This window comes from Melopsittacus undulatus, chromosome 9 (assembly GCF_012275295.1).
Source record: "Melopsittacus undulatus isolate bMelUnd1 chromosome 9, bMelUnd1.mat.Z, whole genome shotgun sequence".
NCBI classification, from domain to species: domain Eukaryota; kingdom Metazoa; phylum Chordata; class Aves; order Psittaciformes; family Psittaculidae; genus Melopsittacus; species Melopsittacus undulatus.
The window spans coordinates 20,438,623-20,454,888 of NC_047535.1; the positions used below are offsets into that span (position 1 = coordinate 20,438,623).

General features: G+C 46.3%; 2 protein-coding genes and 1 long non-coding RNA gene across 6 annotated transcripts in view; 2 read left to right on the forward strand and 1 right to left on the reverse strand.

Moving 5' to 3' along the window:
* GNB5 (G protein subunit beta 5) overlaps positions 1–6,661 on the forward strand; it is a 23,648-nt gene extending 16,987 nt beyond the window's left edge. The window contains exons 9-13 of one of the 2 annotated variants that reach the window (XR_004080156.2): positions 1,665–1,761; positions 2,748–2,914; positions 3,241–3,390; positions 5,427–5,516; positions 6,416–6,661. Coding sequence is in view for 1 of the 2 variants with exons in the window: in XM_013128242.3 (XP_012983696.1) it covers positions 1,665–1,761; positions 2,748–2,914; positions 3,241–3,252 (276 nt within the window). In the remaining variant the exon portion in view is untranslated. Of the gene's footprint in view, positions 1–1,664; positions 1,762–2,747; positions 2,915–3,240; positions 5,341–5,426; positions 5,517–6,415 lie in introns of those variants that run through there. The other variant, XM_013128242.3, reaches the window with a different exon arrangement.
* Positions 5,232–8,839, reverse strand: LOC115945993 (uncharacterized). 3 transcript variants are annotated; one of them, XR_004549981.1, is made up of 3 exons: positions 8,735–8,839; positions 6,252–6,449; positions 5,232–6,162 (listed from the first exon to the last, which is right to left on the reverse strand). It is a non-coding gene; the product is annotated as an uncharacterized lncRNA (long non-coding RNA). The 3 variants fall into 3 exon arrangements; XR_004080158.2 differs by lacking the exon at positions 8,735–8,839 and adding an exon at positions 7,619–7,786; XR_004549980.1 differs by lacking the exon at positions 6,252–6,449.
* Positions 7,838–11,093, forward strand: BCL2L10 (BCL2 like 10). The gene is made up of 2 exons (XM_034065916.1): positions 7,838–8,326; positions 9,926–11,093. Exons 1-2 carry the CDS (start codon positions 7,925–7,927, stop codon positions 10,055–10,057), a joined length of 534 nt encoding a protein of 177 aa, XP_033921807.1. The 5' UTR covers positions 7,838–7,924; the 3' UTR covers positions 10,058–11,093.
* Positions 11,094–16,266: the final 5,173 nt, after the last annotated feature.

A 16,266-nucleotide genomic window follows, 5' to 3' on the forward strand; every position in this document is an offset into this window, starting at 1 on the left:
ACTTTATAAAAGTACTCTGCCCTCTTTGCATGTTTTAAGTCTACTGCAGTACTAGCTAAGCTCAATAGAATCATTCCTTGTGTCTTCACTGGCTGTAGAGGTGATCTAAGGCTCTTCTGGAGAGAGTGTACACTGCTTTGGGGTCTTAAAGGCTGTGATTATAAATTAATACCTCCAGCTCTGCGGTGAGCACCGTGGCTCTCTGCACATTCAGATGTGGTACCGAGATGCTGAGGTAGTGAGATGGAGAAATTGTCCATTATTAAATTCCAATAAGAGCACTCTCTTTTTATGCCCAGTACCACAGGCTCTTATTGATTTATTTGATTTTTTTTTCCCTCTCTCTTAACTATTCCTGACACCCCTGACTTGAGCAGGAGAATGGGAAATTCCATCTCTGTACTTTTGACAGAGGTTTTGACAGTTTCCATTTCTTTAAATAAAGAGGTTGGTGTTTTCAGTGTATATTCTGATGCACTGACAGGTATCCTTGACCTGATTTGCATGCTTAGGGATTTCAAGGAACAGATAATCCTGACTGTCTGGAGGGAGACCGTAAAAGCATGCTCACATGCCAGTGCTGTCACCTGCGGTGACCTCAGCTCCCTATCAGGACAGCCTGATGGAATTATTAATCAACCTGGAGCACTAGAGACCTGGACTTCACATACCTGGCAGCTCCCCACTGCCCTGCGAATGAAACAGCCTCTCCTTTATGTGCAGGCTTGAATAGCAGCCATTTTTTATTTGTAAAGTCTTAATATTAGCAACCCCATGTTTGCTTAAACTTAACTTACTGAGGAAGGTTTTCAGTTCAAATAGATTCAAAAATGCATTTTGATTTCAGGCTAACAGACTGCCTTTATGCATGGCAATGAAGTCTGGTCTGCCTGTACATTATTTCCATGTTAAACAAACCCAAGTATGTTGGCAAATGATAAAAACAGGAAGTGCAGGTTGGGTGATTGGAAATTTTCCATGAGAAATGAACACCCAATGGTCTATATAAGAATGTTTTATCTCACTTGATTTTCATGTTGGGTTTTCAAACAGAGAGGACACATGGAAGGCCATGGGCTGTTTGCTGTCCTGTCTTACTCAGAGCAAGGACTACCATCTAGGCTTCCCCATGCCAAGGGACTGTCTGAGCACTGTGCCATGTGCTCTGTGTTCTCAAAGGTTACTACTAGTGATTTAATTCTCCGTCTCCCAGACTCCATATGTGACTAAACTATTTCTTTAGAGACTGTCTCCCATGCACCTCCTTAGCAGCAGAATGCCTAATGTGTAGGGAAACCATAGTGGGGAAGGAAGAGGGACTTTCAGTGGGTAGCCATGGTCCAAAGCCCACCACTCATCTCTTTGTAGCAGGACAGGAAGGAGGCTTACAGAAGAGGCTTACAGAAGCCTTTTCCAAAGGTTTGGAAAAGCAAGTGCTTCACTCAATTTATACAAAACAGCTTTGTTTGCTTAGGTTGCTGTTAGACTCCAGAGGAGTCCCAGTTACAGCAGGCAGGAATAGCAGAAGGAAAGAAGCCAAGCAACCACTTCCCATTATGTGTTAGGCTGTTGTCCTTCACACTCCTTTTTTTCTTAATGGAATGTGGTAGTCATTGACTCCAGCCTTTACTGAGGCATGTGTGTTGGTTTTGTTCTAATCCTAGTGTCGTTTATATGACCTTCGTGCAGACAGAGAAGTAGCAATTTATTCCAAAGAGAGCATCATTTTTGGAGCATCCAGCGTGGACTTCTCTCTCAGTGGTGAGTCCTGAACTTTGGAGGTTATCTTAGTGTTGGAATTTGAGGGGAACTATAAGGTTTTACTAGTTTAACTTGGTAAAGCATTTGTTATTAAATGTAATACTAAGTACCAAAGGAAACATTTAATACATGAAAGACTCTTTTTGTCTCTGTAAAAGGAATTACTCTTTAAATAATCTCACTGGCTACTGCTTTGTTGTAGCAATGAAAAGTATTTTCCTGGCCCTACTGAAGGCAGGAAATATTTTGTCATTAACTACAGCTGGGCTAGAATTTCACAATAATGACTAAAAACATTTCAAAGGAAACAAGAAATGTAACTAGACTATGAGGCATACTTACACAAATAGCATTTAAAAGGATAGTAAATGCCTAATAGTTAACGTATGTTAGAGGAGCATGAAGACAGATTTCAGTGCAGATCTGGAAACATGAGCTCCAGTCTTCTCTCTCCTGCCCCAGCACAAATGCAGATTTGCATGGGGATGAGTGGGTGGTGAACTGCCATCCCCCCTGGGACAGAGGCAAATGTCTCTGTCATGGTCACAAGCCCATAGCTCATCCCCTTGGGGACAATGAATCACTTACCAAATTGTCTACTAATCATTCAACCATTTGTATTCAACTTCTTTTGTAAAGTCTGAGCAAAATATCCTTACCCTGCATTGGCTTTTAAAGTGCTCTTCAGTCTGTTGTGATTTGGAGTCATCCCCATCTCTAATGACTGAACAGATTCTATATAATTTAATTAAATTTAACTATATCTTTAACTAATGCATTTTAAGTGGTTCAGCTTTCAGTATGGCTAGCTTAGCAGTGGAGCAGGGCTGTCTAACAGGAGCACAGCTAGCCTGGAGGAACAGTGGTCAAGGCCTGCTGTGTGCAGAAAGTGGCATGGGAAAGCTGGGTTGTGGATGTCCTGCAGAAGGACCTTGCTGCAGAGATTCCTTAAGACCTCACTTTGAAAAATCCCATTCTCTTTGTAGGTCGCCTACTGTTTGCAGGCTATAATGATTACACCATCAATGTCTGGGATGTGCTGAAAGGGTCCCGGGTATCCATTCTGTTTGGACATGAAAATCGTGTCAGCACCTTGCGGGTCTCTCCGGATGGGACAGCGTTCTGTTCAGGCTCCTGGGACCACACGCTCCGAGTAAGTGTTGGGGACAGCTACTTTGAGTGCTTCTTATCCTTCTTTGATTGTTTAAAAGGAGGGGGTGAGTGGGAAGATTGTTACAAGAAAATTGACTCTAGAGTGACTAACGAGGCTGAAAAACATAGTGTAAAGCATGAGCAGAAAAATCCAATTCAAATATCCCCACAAAGTGCCAACAGAACTGTTGAGTTTTGAACTTGTGGGTTAAATAACATCATTGCTGCTGATGCTCTGTATAACTAACCTGACTGCCTTGCCAAATTCTGATTAAACATTTGATAGAGTAGTCAATGTCATAAATAATTGTTTAACTCTCTCTGCAGATCTGGGCTTAACCTGAGATCCTGTGTGCAGAATTGATTGAAGATTGAAATCCTGGAATACAAAAACTGCATAAAAACACCACTCCTCAAAATCAAATACTTGCTATACCACAAAAGAGTGACATCAAACCCACAGGCTAACACAGCTAGGTAGAAAATGTAATCTGCTTGATCATATAGCAAGCACCAACCAGTAGTAAAATGCAATATTTTTAATTCTGTTTTGAAACTATCTTCTTTTATTAGAACTAGTTTAGGTAATTAAAAAGGGACTTTTCTCTGAAGTCACCTGTATCATAGAATTGAGTATTTCAGTGCACATTATGTATTTATTTGCATGAGTTTAGCTCCTTTTTAAAGTAAAAAAAAAAAAAAAGAAAAAGAAAAATGTTTAAAAAACCCTGATTTCTGATTTTATCAGGATGTAGCATAAGACTTTGGAAACATTCCATAGTAGTGCATTGAATTCTGGTGGTGAAAAGTGGAAAGAAAATCAATTCTGATACTTTGTGGTGGTGTTATGAATGACTGAACCTTGGTAGTAAGTAGAGGAGCAAAGGACCTACTGTGAAGGTATTGGCTGTTGTCATAAAAATGTATTTTTTGTACAGAAAAGGAATCCTTTCAATCCCTGTTTTTTCCTACTGTCTTTTTAGATAGAAATAAGTATTTCATCTCTGTTACCTGAATATAAAGAATCTAAATATATACAAACTGATAAGCTGCAAAAAGGAGGGATATAAACATGATTTACTTAATCATGAGGTAATACTTAACCAGTAGTTTCTTAGAAATTTTTAATTGTATCACTTGGTGAGTGAATTTTCTTTTACTTAAAGGAATATTACATACTAAGCACTAAGGGATACTATACACTGAGCACTAAACACTGTTATATTGATGGTCAAATCTTTTCCAAGTCAGTCATAGTCATTCTACAATCATGATTCTTACTTGCATTTTGAGCAGTTCATACCACTTTGGCCGGGCACTGTAGCTTAAATGTGCATTGAGGCAGTATATTCCCATTTTAAGGCCCTTCTGCAATGTCAGAGCAGTATAAGTTCATGCAAATGCTTGTCAAACCTTACAGGTCCAATCGTACAGTCTTTACTCCAACAGTAATCTCCTACTACTAGCATGGACATAGTTTTGTCATATTTAGAGTTGAGAATTCACAACAGTGAGTTGTTGAAAACCTGCTGTGAGCATAATTCTGTCAGCATTTGACATCGTGCTCACCAAAGCATCTGATCCAGGAGCTGCTGGGCTTCAGGAAAGCAGTACAGCCACATTGCTGGCAGCACCTAGCCTGCTGTGTGAGCATGATAATGCAATACAGACTGGCAGGACTACGCCTGTGAGGAGCTGATGCTGTAGAATTAAGATTTAATCAGATAATGTTGAGATACAGTTATTTATAGAACTATTGGGAAATTATATCTGCATTTATACATTGGAAACTATTGAGTGTGTCACCTGAGCAAAGTCACATAGGGAGCAAAGTGCTGGAGTAATGCTGGGGGCTTGCATGGTCTGGCCTTTGAAATGCAAGTGGTGAGATACATCTCTGAAAAGATTAAAGACATGGTTTATATTTAGATTGAAACAATAGAAAATAAGCTCACTGGAGTGGGCTTGCTCACAAGCTCACTGATCACTGGAATTAACTGTTCACCCAAGTTTGGTAATATCCTCATTCTAATTGAAAATGGGATTTCTTTACAATTCTATGAAAGTTGTGTTACAGTCTCCTCATTCATTAAAACATTAGGTTCCATGAATTCACAGTTAACCTAGGACACTGACATTTGTGTGAGCCATCAGACTCTAAATGAAATAGTCCAGCTGTTCTCACTTGGAAAAGCCAACTCTGATGCTTTGCAATGTTTGTGGCAAACTATCCCTGTAATAAACTGCACTATGGAAATGTCATATAGAGCTCACTGTGCAATACTGAGTCAATACACTGTACACATCTGATCAAAAGGTTAATATCAATGTTTAGCTAGTATTTATTGGTAAGATGTTTGTTTCAAACATTGTGTTGATACTTATGAATGGCCTAAATACAATAAATTGTATTTTACATATTGAGAACATGTATATACTATTTTTTTACATCAGATACTTGTAATGGTAGCTATTTTTTCTGTTTCGGGGGATTTACTTTTTGCATCATACAGTTTCTTAGGTCATTTGTCCTGCAAGAATCTGGGGTGAAATCCAGGTCGACTATAAAATTGTTTCTGGAATATCTTCTGGAAATACCCAAGGTGAGCCACAGCAACTGAGTCCTTGAAAGTACCTGAAACTCCACATGAACTCCTTCTGCATTCAGGAGGCCAGCATTCAAGTTGTACTTTCCTGCTTAGAAGGATCACAGCTAATGTGATGTTTTCTGTCCAGATCCAGTATGTGTTTTGCAGGAGCACAGGATTCTCCTTGCTTTGCAGAGGGACACTAGTGATAGCTGGGCACTGACACACTGTTGAGAGCTCAGGCTGTCACTATTTGGGTAAACTAGATGTGCAGATCTTGAGATTTGCATCTTGAGATGCAGCAGTTCGGCCTTGTCAGTAGAGGAGAATTGGTGCTGGGGTCAATTGTCCACTTCCATGTAGGTTTTGTGGTCAGCATGAAGTTGGCTGGTGGAAGTGCTCAGTTTAGATGCTGAAAAAACCCACATCCTTAATTTAGGCACATTGTTTCATTTCCTTCCCTCTGAGGGGAAAAGTGCTGAGGCAGCTTGTTCTGAGTGACAGCAGTACCCAAACCGTCACCAGTTTCAGTGAAAATGAGGCTGGCATCACATCTTGCACCTCTGTTCTTAAGAAGGGAGAATTCCAGTGGTTCTTGCAATTGAGGGCCAGTAAGTCAGGCTTCATGGACTTGCCCTGTGTGGAAACCACCTTTTTGGTCCTGAGGAAACAGTGAAAGCCATGAGCCAGAATGAGCTTCAGCTTCAGCTTCCCATCAGATAAATGAAGACAGAGGAACAGGGCACTTACGTGTCCATTGTAGCTCTTACTCACTAAAGGTTGGCCGGGGAGGCTTTGGAAAACACAGTGGTTTGAAACTCCCCGTTCGGTCTGGGAAGCTATTTGTGTCTCAGAAATGCCTCTATTCCTTTCCAGAGGGAGAGGTTTTAACCTGCATCTTGTCCTTTCCTCAGCACATCCCAGCCTTGGAGAACAGCCACAGCATCTCTGGGTGCAGCAAAAGAGCAGCAGTGTCACATCCCAGAGCCCCAGCACTGGCCCTACCTTCTTGATCTGAGCTGAGGTGAAGTAAAAGCAGCCCCAAAAGGCTACACAAGCAGGATGTAACCAGGGTAAATGTATGGAAGCAAGCTATAGCCATGGCAAAGTCACTATCGGACGGCTCCATCCTGTTAAACAGAAATGCTATATAAACAGGAAGGGTGGAAAAGGATATTGCAAGAGAAAGAGCAGCCTCTCCCTCTTGCTCTCCTGCTGTGAGGAATGTAATAGGAAATTCCTGCCACAAGATTAACAATCATAAGAAAAACTCTAGTTAAAAAAGTATGTGTGTAAGGCACTGGTGACAAGTAAAGATATTCCAGCTACTGCTCTAGTACATAAACACAGGCTTGATTTCCCTGCTTCAAAACAAAACAAAAGCCAAATATGGGGATGTAAAACTAAAACTTTGCTTTGGGAATGACTGTGAGAGATCAGGCCAGTTCTTGATAGTGATCTGAGAAACTGCAATAGGGTTTATTCCAACCATCTATTTTTAGATTTTCTAGCAGGGATGTGAAATGGAGACAGAGAGCTGCGACTCAAGATAGATGCAGTGAAGCTGGGCAGTCCCATGCCAACGCGTTGGGCACCTGGATCCTGTTGCCTGAGGAGAGGTGACAGCTTGCCCCCATCCCGGGCTTCTGTGGCAGCACCTCTCCCAGCTCTGATACGGGGCTGCGTGGGACAGCATGATCACAGGCCGTCACCTGAACCTTGCCAGCAAACCAGCACTGAGCAGGAAGCACATGTTGGGTGTACCTGTGCTGTCTGCCATAAATCTCAGTATGGTGTTTATGGCAGTCTTGGTATCTGTTAAGGTCCCAGCTTGAAGGGCACAGCTGGGATGCAGGGGAGGCATGTTGCTGAGATGTCTCCATGGTGCTGTGCAAACGACACAGCTTCGTCAGTGCTGTTCTCTGCCATTTTACTTTACACCAGCAAGTGTACCACAAAGGGCCTATTCCTAATTTTTGTCTGTAAATCCACCATAGCGCAAACGCCACTGCATTTGTTCGGTAAATACACAACGCGCTCATCCTGTGGCCCTAGAAAACCTGACGCGTCACGTCAGACCCTGAAGTGTGTGTGGGAAACTATGAATAAAAAGGTACCTCTCCGCCCGCATGTGGTAACCCCGCGGTTTGCTGCTGCCGGGGACACCCGCGCCTCCGTGCAGTGCGTGCCCTCCGCAGACCCACACCGTGAGGGAGCCCCGCTCGCTCCCCTGCTGCTGTGCGGGACGTGCCGCTCGGGGGGTGCCTTCCCCCCGCTCCGGGCTCGGCTTTCCGCCGAGCCCCGCCCCAGAGGAGGGCAGCGCTGCCCATCGCCCCGGGGCTGGGCCGGGCGGAGGGGCCGCCCCGCCTCTTAGTCGGCGGCAGCTGCTGCTGCAGGGCCGCAGCCGCCCCTGGGCCGCCGCCATGCCGGGATCGCTGAAGGAGGAGACGGCGCTGCTGCTGGAGGATTACTTCCAGCACCGCAGCGGCGGCAGCGCGCTGCCCCCCAGCCCCACGGCGGCCACACTGCGGCGGGCGGCGGCCGAGCTGGAACGGCAGGAGCGGGTCTTCTTCCGCTCCTGCGCGCCGCTGGCGCGGGCCGAGCCGCAGGAGGCGACGGCGCTGCTGGAGCGGGTGGCGGTGCAGCTGGAGGCGGACGGCGGCCTCAACTGGGGCCGGGTCCTGGCGCTCGTGGTGTTCGCGGGCACGCTGGCGGCCGCGCTGGATGAGCGGGGCTGCACCGACGGCCCGCGCTGCCTGGCCGCCGCGCTGGCCGCATACCTGGCCGAGGAGCGCGGCGAGTGGCTAGAGGCGCACGGCGGATGGGTGAGCGGGGACAGGGCGCGGGGCGGGCCCCGGGAACAGCGAGGGTGGGGAGCGGGAGCCCGGCCCTGGGTGGGTAACGGGGGCCTGGCCCCTTTGCCCCGCTCGCAGAGCACGGCAGAGCGGCCCCCGGCGCCGCGGGTATCGCTGGGGAAAAGGCCGCCGTGATGCGGATGAGGGGCGCATGCGGCCCCGGCCGGAGGCTCCGCGGGGAGCGGCGCTGACCATCTGTGGGGCCTGGGGAGCTCCCAGCGGTGGTCGGTGGGGACATGCAGGGTGCTCAAAATGTCTACGGGAGTCCTGTGTTGCGCCTTGGTCCGGTTCCGTAAAGGTGCCCGTGCCCATCTTAGATAAACTGTAGCCTCCTGGAAATACAGGAGCTATGTACTGGCTTGTGGGAACAAGGGTTACCTTCTCAGGTCGGCAGATTTTGGAGAGCAGGCTGACATGGGTCTTCTCCCAAGTGTAAACACAAAATAGTGATATGCCTGTTCTCAAACACGCCTGGTTACGAAGCCACCCATCTGCTAGACTTGCTGCTCTGGTTCCTGCTTGTCCTGGAACTGGTCAGGTCGGAGCCTTGGGAAGGTGTGGGCAGCAGCATTAATGTACATTGCAGTGTAAAGCGATGGCTGCTGTTGCTCTCTGCCTCTTGAGATGCATGCGAAAGTACAGCTTTTAAAGCGTCTGTGCGGCTTTGCTTGTGTTACTGAACGAAACGTCAGCTGTCCCACAGAACTGCACATTCCCTATTTCCAGTCCTAGTGGAATATTTGATGTCAGTACAAATAAGCTCTAAAAATAGAAAGGGGGGTGGGAAGCAGCCGCTGGTTTCCTTGACTTTTCCAGACACCAAAATGGACTTGGTTTTCCAGTGGTCCATCTGATTGCTCAGAACAGCATGGTCGTTGGCTGCACTGTACACTGCCACTTGGCAAAATCGCGTTGCTTGTTCGCACAAATTAAAGCGTAAAGAACAAAGTTCCGGAAGAAATTCAGAGTATAACTTGTTTACATAGACATCTGCGGAGCAGAGTTCAAACACGACCATCTGGAGTTGTATTGCTGCCACTTCTGATTATCGCAACTAATAATCTAGGAGAGCAGCTGCCAGCGTTGCTCTGAGCAGTGTCCACTTGGCCCTTCCAGGAGTGTGTTGTCATCAGTCCTGTGTCCACCGAGATGGGACCATCTTCGGTCTCCTGCCTTTCAAGTGGAAATTTCCATATCCTGTGTTTCAGATGCTTTCTGGAGCTTGAATGAGGGGGAGCAATGCTGGCAGCTCCCATCAGAAACTTGCCTAAAAGGCCTAAAATAAAGTAATGGCACGCTGAGCATCTTGATAGAAAGGCTGTGATTGTTGAGCAAGGCATACAAGCACTTGTAGCTACTGCTTTTAGTTGCCTTGTGCAAAGGCTCTCACAAAGCATTTTTGTGTTCCTGAGGCAGAAGGTTTAGACTTTCATAATTAAATTGATACTTCTACAGCTGGCAAATACCATTCTGGGAGTGTGAACCAAACTGTGCTCAAAGACTTGTTAAAAGAAATCCATTCAATTGTAAGCCAGCCAACTCAATGTCATTTCTTTCTTGCTTTTCTAGGATGGCTTCTGCCGCTTCTTTGGCAGCCAGGGATCCGAGACACCTGAGCAGAGCAGTACCATAAGCAACGCGATCATGGCCGCAGCGGGGTTTGGAATAGCAGGATTGGCTTTTCTCTTGGTGGTGCGGTAGGCTGATGAACCGATGTAGCCACGGGGAAGTACTCTCAAAACTGACAGTTTACCAGATTTCACTCTATTTTCTATAGAACAGACCCTCTAAGAAGAAGTTTATATTTTTAAACTGGTTCGGGAAACTGTTTTGCCAAATCCTTGGCTGTAAACTGCTTCACGTAATACTCAGTAACAGCACAAAGAAATGTGTCCTAAACCACCATTTGTGCATGTTCAAAACCTCTCATCTACAAACATCCTCTGGACTTTCTTATTGAAGATGTAACCTAAGCTTTAGCATGGTTCATGTACTGTAACTTCTGAGTGCTTGGTGTTATGCTAGGAACACATTATGGTGGACTTGCTACTACTAAACCCTCTGTTTGAGACGTCTTTTTTACATGGAGGCATGTCTCTGAACCCGCCTTCCATTAATACTGTAAAGTGGGCGAACGTTAACTGTGATTTAACATAGCTTATGGCTTCAAATACGGTGCACAGCACTTGTTACCGAAAGGCAACTAGTTGGTTGATTTAGAGCAATTAAATGCCTGTGATGCAAGAGGCATTAGGGCTTGATATAACATACAGCTGATTTCATTACACTACAAGAAGATAAGTATTGATACAGGACGCTAATGGCTGCAGTACTGGTTCTTACTGAAAGGAATTTAAATATTAAACCTTAATTGGTATATTGAAATCCAGTGAAGGCTGGGATTTCTCTGGATTTCCTTGACAAAACAAGAATTTCCATATATCTTAATATATTTTTGAAGTATTTATCACTGTATAATACTTGTAGCCATAACATCTTTATTTTTGTTTAAAACTTAATGCTGGTTCTTGTCACTCTAGTGCGTATCAAGCGTTGTCTTGTTTGAGTAATATTTCACTCTGTTTTCAACATGCTGTGTATTTCTTTCAATGGTTGTACAAATTGCCTTATGTTTCTGGTAGCTTTTAATAACGTTCCTGAGTTACTCATAGTCTGTACAATTTTACTATGGTGACTTCAAAGGTGAATAAATGTTGAGTATTTTTATTTTAAAAACCTTAACTTTCTGCTTATTTGCTCGAATGGGTGATCCACTCTTTGGATGCAGAGTATTTTGGTGCATCAGTTTGTGTTCACCTTCCTGGTGCTTTGACCTGAAATGAGTGACTGTGCAGCACCCGAGTGGTGTGGTACTGCGTACCACTTTTTGCTGCAGAAGAGTCCTGCAGTAAGAGCTAGGGCTAAGTCAGCCTAAGCGGAAAATCCAGTCCATAAGGCCCATCTTCACCACTGCAACTGGAAATAACCATGTGGTTTTGTAGGACAAAACTTTCCAGAGTTCATTAGCATAGGTGAGTACAGACAGGCTCCTCTGAGAGCTGCTCCTGCTTGTACAGAGCAAAAGAACTCTTGTTCTCTGCCAACACTTGCTGCTGCCTCTCTCTTTCACATGTGCACGTTTTTTTACTGAAGCTGGAGTTTCTAACACATGTTACAGTGATGACTGAGCAGTAGGTGATGGAGCTTAACCTTACTAGATCAGTAATACCGAGCAGCTGTACTTTTGAGGGTGCTGGGCTTAATTCTTAAAAGCGGTCTCATGCTCCTGTCTACAGGTGAGATGTTTCTGTGGCACTGGTGGCTCTGATACCTGCTAAATGGTGCAAACTTGTTGTTCAGCCTCTCTCCCTGGTCACCCATCAGCCCACTGTTCTGCCTGTAAAGAGGGCATGTCCCTTCATGGGGAGAGCAATTGGCATGTGTTAGACTTCCTCTTGGGAAAGTTGAGCCTTGGCAAGCATCACTGTGGCCTGCAGTGGCCACACTGCTTCTCCTTCTGCTGGCGACTGAACCCTGGGGTAGGCGTGTGGCAGGGACCGCGGCCCAGTGCCGGACAGAGCAGTGTTGTGTGCCCAGCCGCAGATGTGGGAGAAGGACAAAAAGGGACATTCAGGGATGGTAAGTCCTGCGGAGGCGGGAAGGAGCTGGTGGTGCTCCCGCCTGCGCTGCCTGCTCAGAACAAACGCCTGCTTGTTCTCTGACTTCCAGTTCTCTAACTCCAGCTTGGCTACTCCCGGCAAGAGGATTAAGAGCCCGCAGTGTGGGACCATTGTGCTCAGTTCCTCTCCCAAGTTCCCACAGGGATGGTGCCTGCCTCGGCAGCAGCTGGATGCTCTCGGGTGTTTGCCTCCTGTCCTCCTGGCCAACCGGGAGCCTGCGGTGCTGGCAACTCTGGCTACAGTGGGAATGAGCTGACTGGTGCTGGGAAACAAAGGTATTTTCTGAAATATGGGATGCTTAGGGACATGTGTGCCAAATGGCAGGTTAAGAAATGCTCTAAACAGAGGGCAAATGCTGCATGAAAATCTGCTGTGGATCTCAGTTCCTCTCCAACACCAAGCAGAACAAAGATGAAATAGGAGTATTTTGATTTCCAGTGTAACCTGATCTGGCAGGCCCCACAAAAGCAATAGCAGAAAGGTTACTATCCTTGTTTTCACCGTGTTCTCTGGAAAAGAGAAGAAAATGGTCTGGAAATGTCCTTGAATAAAGTCAAAGTCACCCTTCAGTGTAAACCCGACCCTTTACAAGTTGCAGCTTGGAGAGCATCTGCTGCTCTTCCCTGGCCTGGAAGATGCTGGGGGTGTGTTTCTAAGGCTAGAAGAATGAGGGGTAATTTGGGAAAGCTGTAAGGCTCTCAGGAGACAGCAGTGTATCTCAGCAGCATGGTGGCAATGCTGCCTACAGCTTCCTGGAGTCAGGCTGCTCTGGTCTCTGCTGGGAACCTGTGCCCGAGGGTGCTCTGCTCAGCCACCCTGAGAGCAGTGGGCACAGCCCAGGCTCCTGGAGCCTGGCATGGGGGTGACTTGCCTGTCACAGCTGGAGTGATACTCATGCATGAGGCCTGTGGTGATGTAGGGTTGGCTATATCACCAAAACCTCACTTATTTCAGGGTGGTTTAGACTTAACTTACATTTGTGTGACTCTTCAATTTTAACTTAATTTTTTTCAGTTTCATCCTGACAGTTTGTCTCAATGAAGTCCTTTATTTCTGTTGAAAACTGCTGCTCGTACTCTTTTCTGCCTCAGAAAAGGGAAGCAGGATGCTGTTTCTTTCTTTAAATGCAGAAAGGGAGTAGGGGATGTTTAAGTACAAGGCTGCAGCTAATCCTCATGACAGCTTGCTGACCTTCAGCTTTGGTGAACCTCCCCGCAGGTGGTGGGTGCAACAAGCCTTATCCTATCTAATGATTAGCACACAGTAATTGCTGCAGGTTCTGCTGCGGTCCTATGTGCCTACACCTGCAGAAGCCATCAATTGTGGGTCACTTGAAGGCACCTGCATGCTGGGCAGGGTCTGTTTGAGGGGAGGTGCTGGCTGAGCTGCATCCCTTGTCTGGATGCTCACACCAGTTTGGAGTCTTCCCTGCTGTATACAGACACCCTCGCAGGGCCCAGTTTTCAGTGTTGTTCCCTCTGATCTTATTGGAGCTGTTAGTGTTATCTGCTGGCACAGCACCTGCTCCCAGCCCAGTTCCCATCTGAAGGCGCAGCCATTGTAACCACGGGCAAAGGCTGCACTGCTGTTGCAGGAGCCCAGCTGCCTTCTCTCTAAAGGAAAAAGCAATCTATTCATCATGGTTCTAAGTGGTGTTGAATTAGCAAGTGGGTTTCTTTTTGACTTGGAAAAAATGAGAAGCTGTTAGAGCTCAAAACCTGTGAGTTGCAGAATGGTGTTAACATGGCACTTTGTGAGCTGTGGTATGCAAAAAATCTGGTCTGGCATGTCTCACTGGAGGAACTAGTGCTGCTGCTGCATCCTGCTCTCTCCACATATGGTGGTAGGGTGCACATGGTGGTACCCAAGCCCGGCCAGGATGGGAGAGCCCTGTTGCAAATGACTTGGTAAGTGAGCAGCCAAACCTCCCTCCCAAGAATCACTGGAAAGAAAAAAAATCAAGTGTGTGACATTTATTAACGTAATTTCACTTCTTGTGCTCATTCAGTTTGTATAATGAAAACAAACTTCTGGGTTTCACTTCTGTTTCCCTGCTTTCTGTATCTGCCTCAACCTGGGCTGTCCCTGCCATGACATGCTGTGTGGGGAGAGCAGGCACAGCTGGGAATTACCCTCTTTAGGGTTTAAAGAGTCAGTGTAATTGCTTCATAAATACTGCTGTTACTGGGTGCACTTTAAAGTGTTTCCTTCACACTTTTAACCATTATCTTGTCACAAACTGAAGTTCTTCAGTAAGAACAGAGTTAAATAAAATCTTGGTTTACTTGAAGTAAGTGTAAAAATCAAGTAAGTTTAAAAATCAACTCTGCTAACAAGATCGTTTTGTTGGACTTTTTCTCTGCCTGGGCTTGGTCTATTTGTTTTATTCAAATGAGAAAGAGAGGACCTGGCTTTCCTTGTCACAGAGGTTTCCTTTCCAAGCGGCCGTTTGTTTCTCCCCAGCCTGTGATCAGTTTCTAGCACTGCACCCTGTAACTGAACTTGCCAATTGGCAGTCTCACATTCTGGATGTTCACCCGCTTTGTGTCAGAGCTGAAGTGCATTACATGTTTCTGTTAGTTAGGAATTAAACCTATTAAATTGGCTGCTTTAATTCAGTAGGGGATCACACCAGCTATCAGGGCAGTGGAAATCCATCATGTCCTGTAGTAAGAGACACTTCAGCACATGGCATTGGAAAAGCCTGTCCACAGAGATCTATGGGAGGCCCTGCAGAAATTTTGTGCTCTCTAGGTCTAATCCCTTTAATGATTGTGACCTGTGACAACAGTTCACTTGAGGGAGTTCCTGTGTTTGACCCAGCCTGCTCTTTTGTTTGAACAGCTCAGCACATGGTGAGTAGCAGCAGGAACCCCACACCCGGCTTACAGCTTCCGGATACTGCCTTTTAATTATTTGTATAGTTATCACATGTGGCTTATACCCATTAGGGTCTGTGGGGAACGATGGCCAGGCTCATCTAACCCTAGGAAAGGTGTCTGTGCTACATTGCTCTTCGGGGAGGACCAGGCATGGCACTGGAGCTCTGCTATGGGCAGCCCGACACCAGGGTGCTTTTCATTTGCAATGTGTAGAAGTGCAAAGGTGGCTTCATCAAAGTGCTAGAGAGAAAGCACTGTGTGCCAAGCTGACAGGCTGGTTGGCTTCTTCCTTGTAGTGATTAGCATCTTTGGAAGAATCACAGAGTGTTGTAATTAATTTCTGAGCATTAATTGTGAAGCTCTATGACGTGCCAACTGGAGACTCCTAGAACACAGGCAGATCCATGTGGCTTGGTGAGGAGTCAGTGCAGAGCAGGCAGTGCTTAACTCATGTCTCTCTAGAAACTGACAGCAGAAGCTCACCCAGTGCCTGATCTCCTGTTATATGGGCTGGACCTGGAGCTCTCCCACCTCTCCTGAGGCAGAGGATGTGCTCCTAGAGCTCTGCTGGAAGCGTGGCTGTGCTGGATGGATGTACCTGATGTCATCCTCCTCCCTGGCAGCATGGCCACACTGCCTGTTGGTGCCAAGAACAAGACTGAAGGAGTGGCCATGTTGGTGCTGCACTGGATGGGTGGTGGTTAGATAACTTTCAGATGATTCTAATGTATGAGCAAGAATGAATTCCACCAGCCAGATGTAAAATAACCTTGTAAAACGGTATTGACAAGACCAGTGGCAGCTGAGAGCTGATGGTTCTTGACACACAGAGTGAGCACTTGCTTCCTGATACACAGCACATGGGTTCATGCTTTAGTACAGACAAGGGCTTTAAATGTTGAACGAAATCACACTGGGAGCCTGCTAGGGATGTGGTTCCTTGAGTGTTTCATACCCAAGCTGGATAGTGGCATTCTCAAGCAGCGGGACGTGGTCCAGCTCTGCCCAGGAGGCTGGATTCCTGCTTGGGCTGTGCCGGGTCCTGTCTCCTCACACAGCCTCAAATGGGACAGCACTGCTGGGCTGGGTGGTGTCTTTTGCTCCGCTGTGATGGGGCACGGGGCTGCAGCATAGCCCCTGCCTGCTGCACTCAGCCAGTCAGTACATGGGTTCCATCCTAAAACTGCAGAAACCCCTGAGCTTTCTGGTGTGAGAAGTGTCAAACGTGTGCAGGGGTTGAGTTTTTAATCATATTTTCCTTTTATCTTCCCCTACCCCTTATGTGCCCTGCAGAACATGGACCTGCAGTAGCTCTGCTGGGAGTCCCAGCATGGGCACCTCTCCTGTG

Excerpts from the sequence above, each read along its gene's own strand:
- BCL2L10 (XM_034065916.1), top strand. The coding sequence starts at position 7,925 with ATGCCGGGATCGCTGAAGGAGGAGACGGCGCTGCTGCTGGAGGATTAC. Across the intron at positions 8,327-9,925 it reads TAGAGGCGCACGGCGGATGG|GATGGCTTCTGCCGCTTCTT; the intron begins GTGAGCGGGGAC and ends TTGCTTTTCTAG.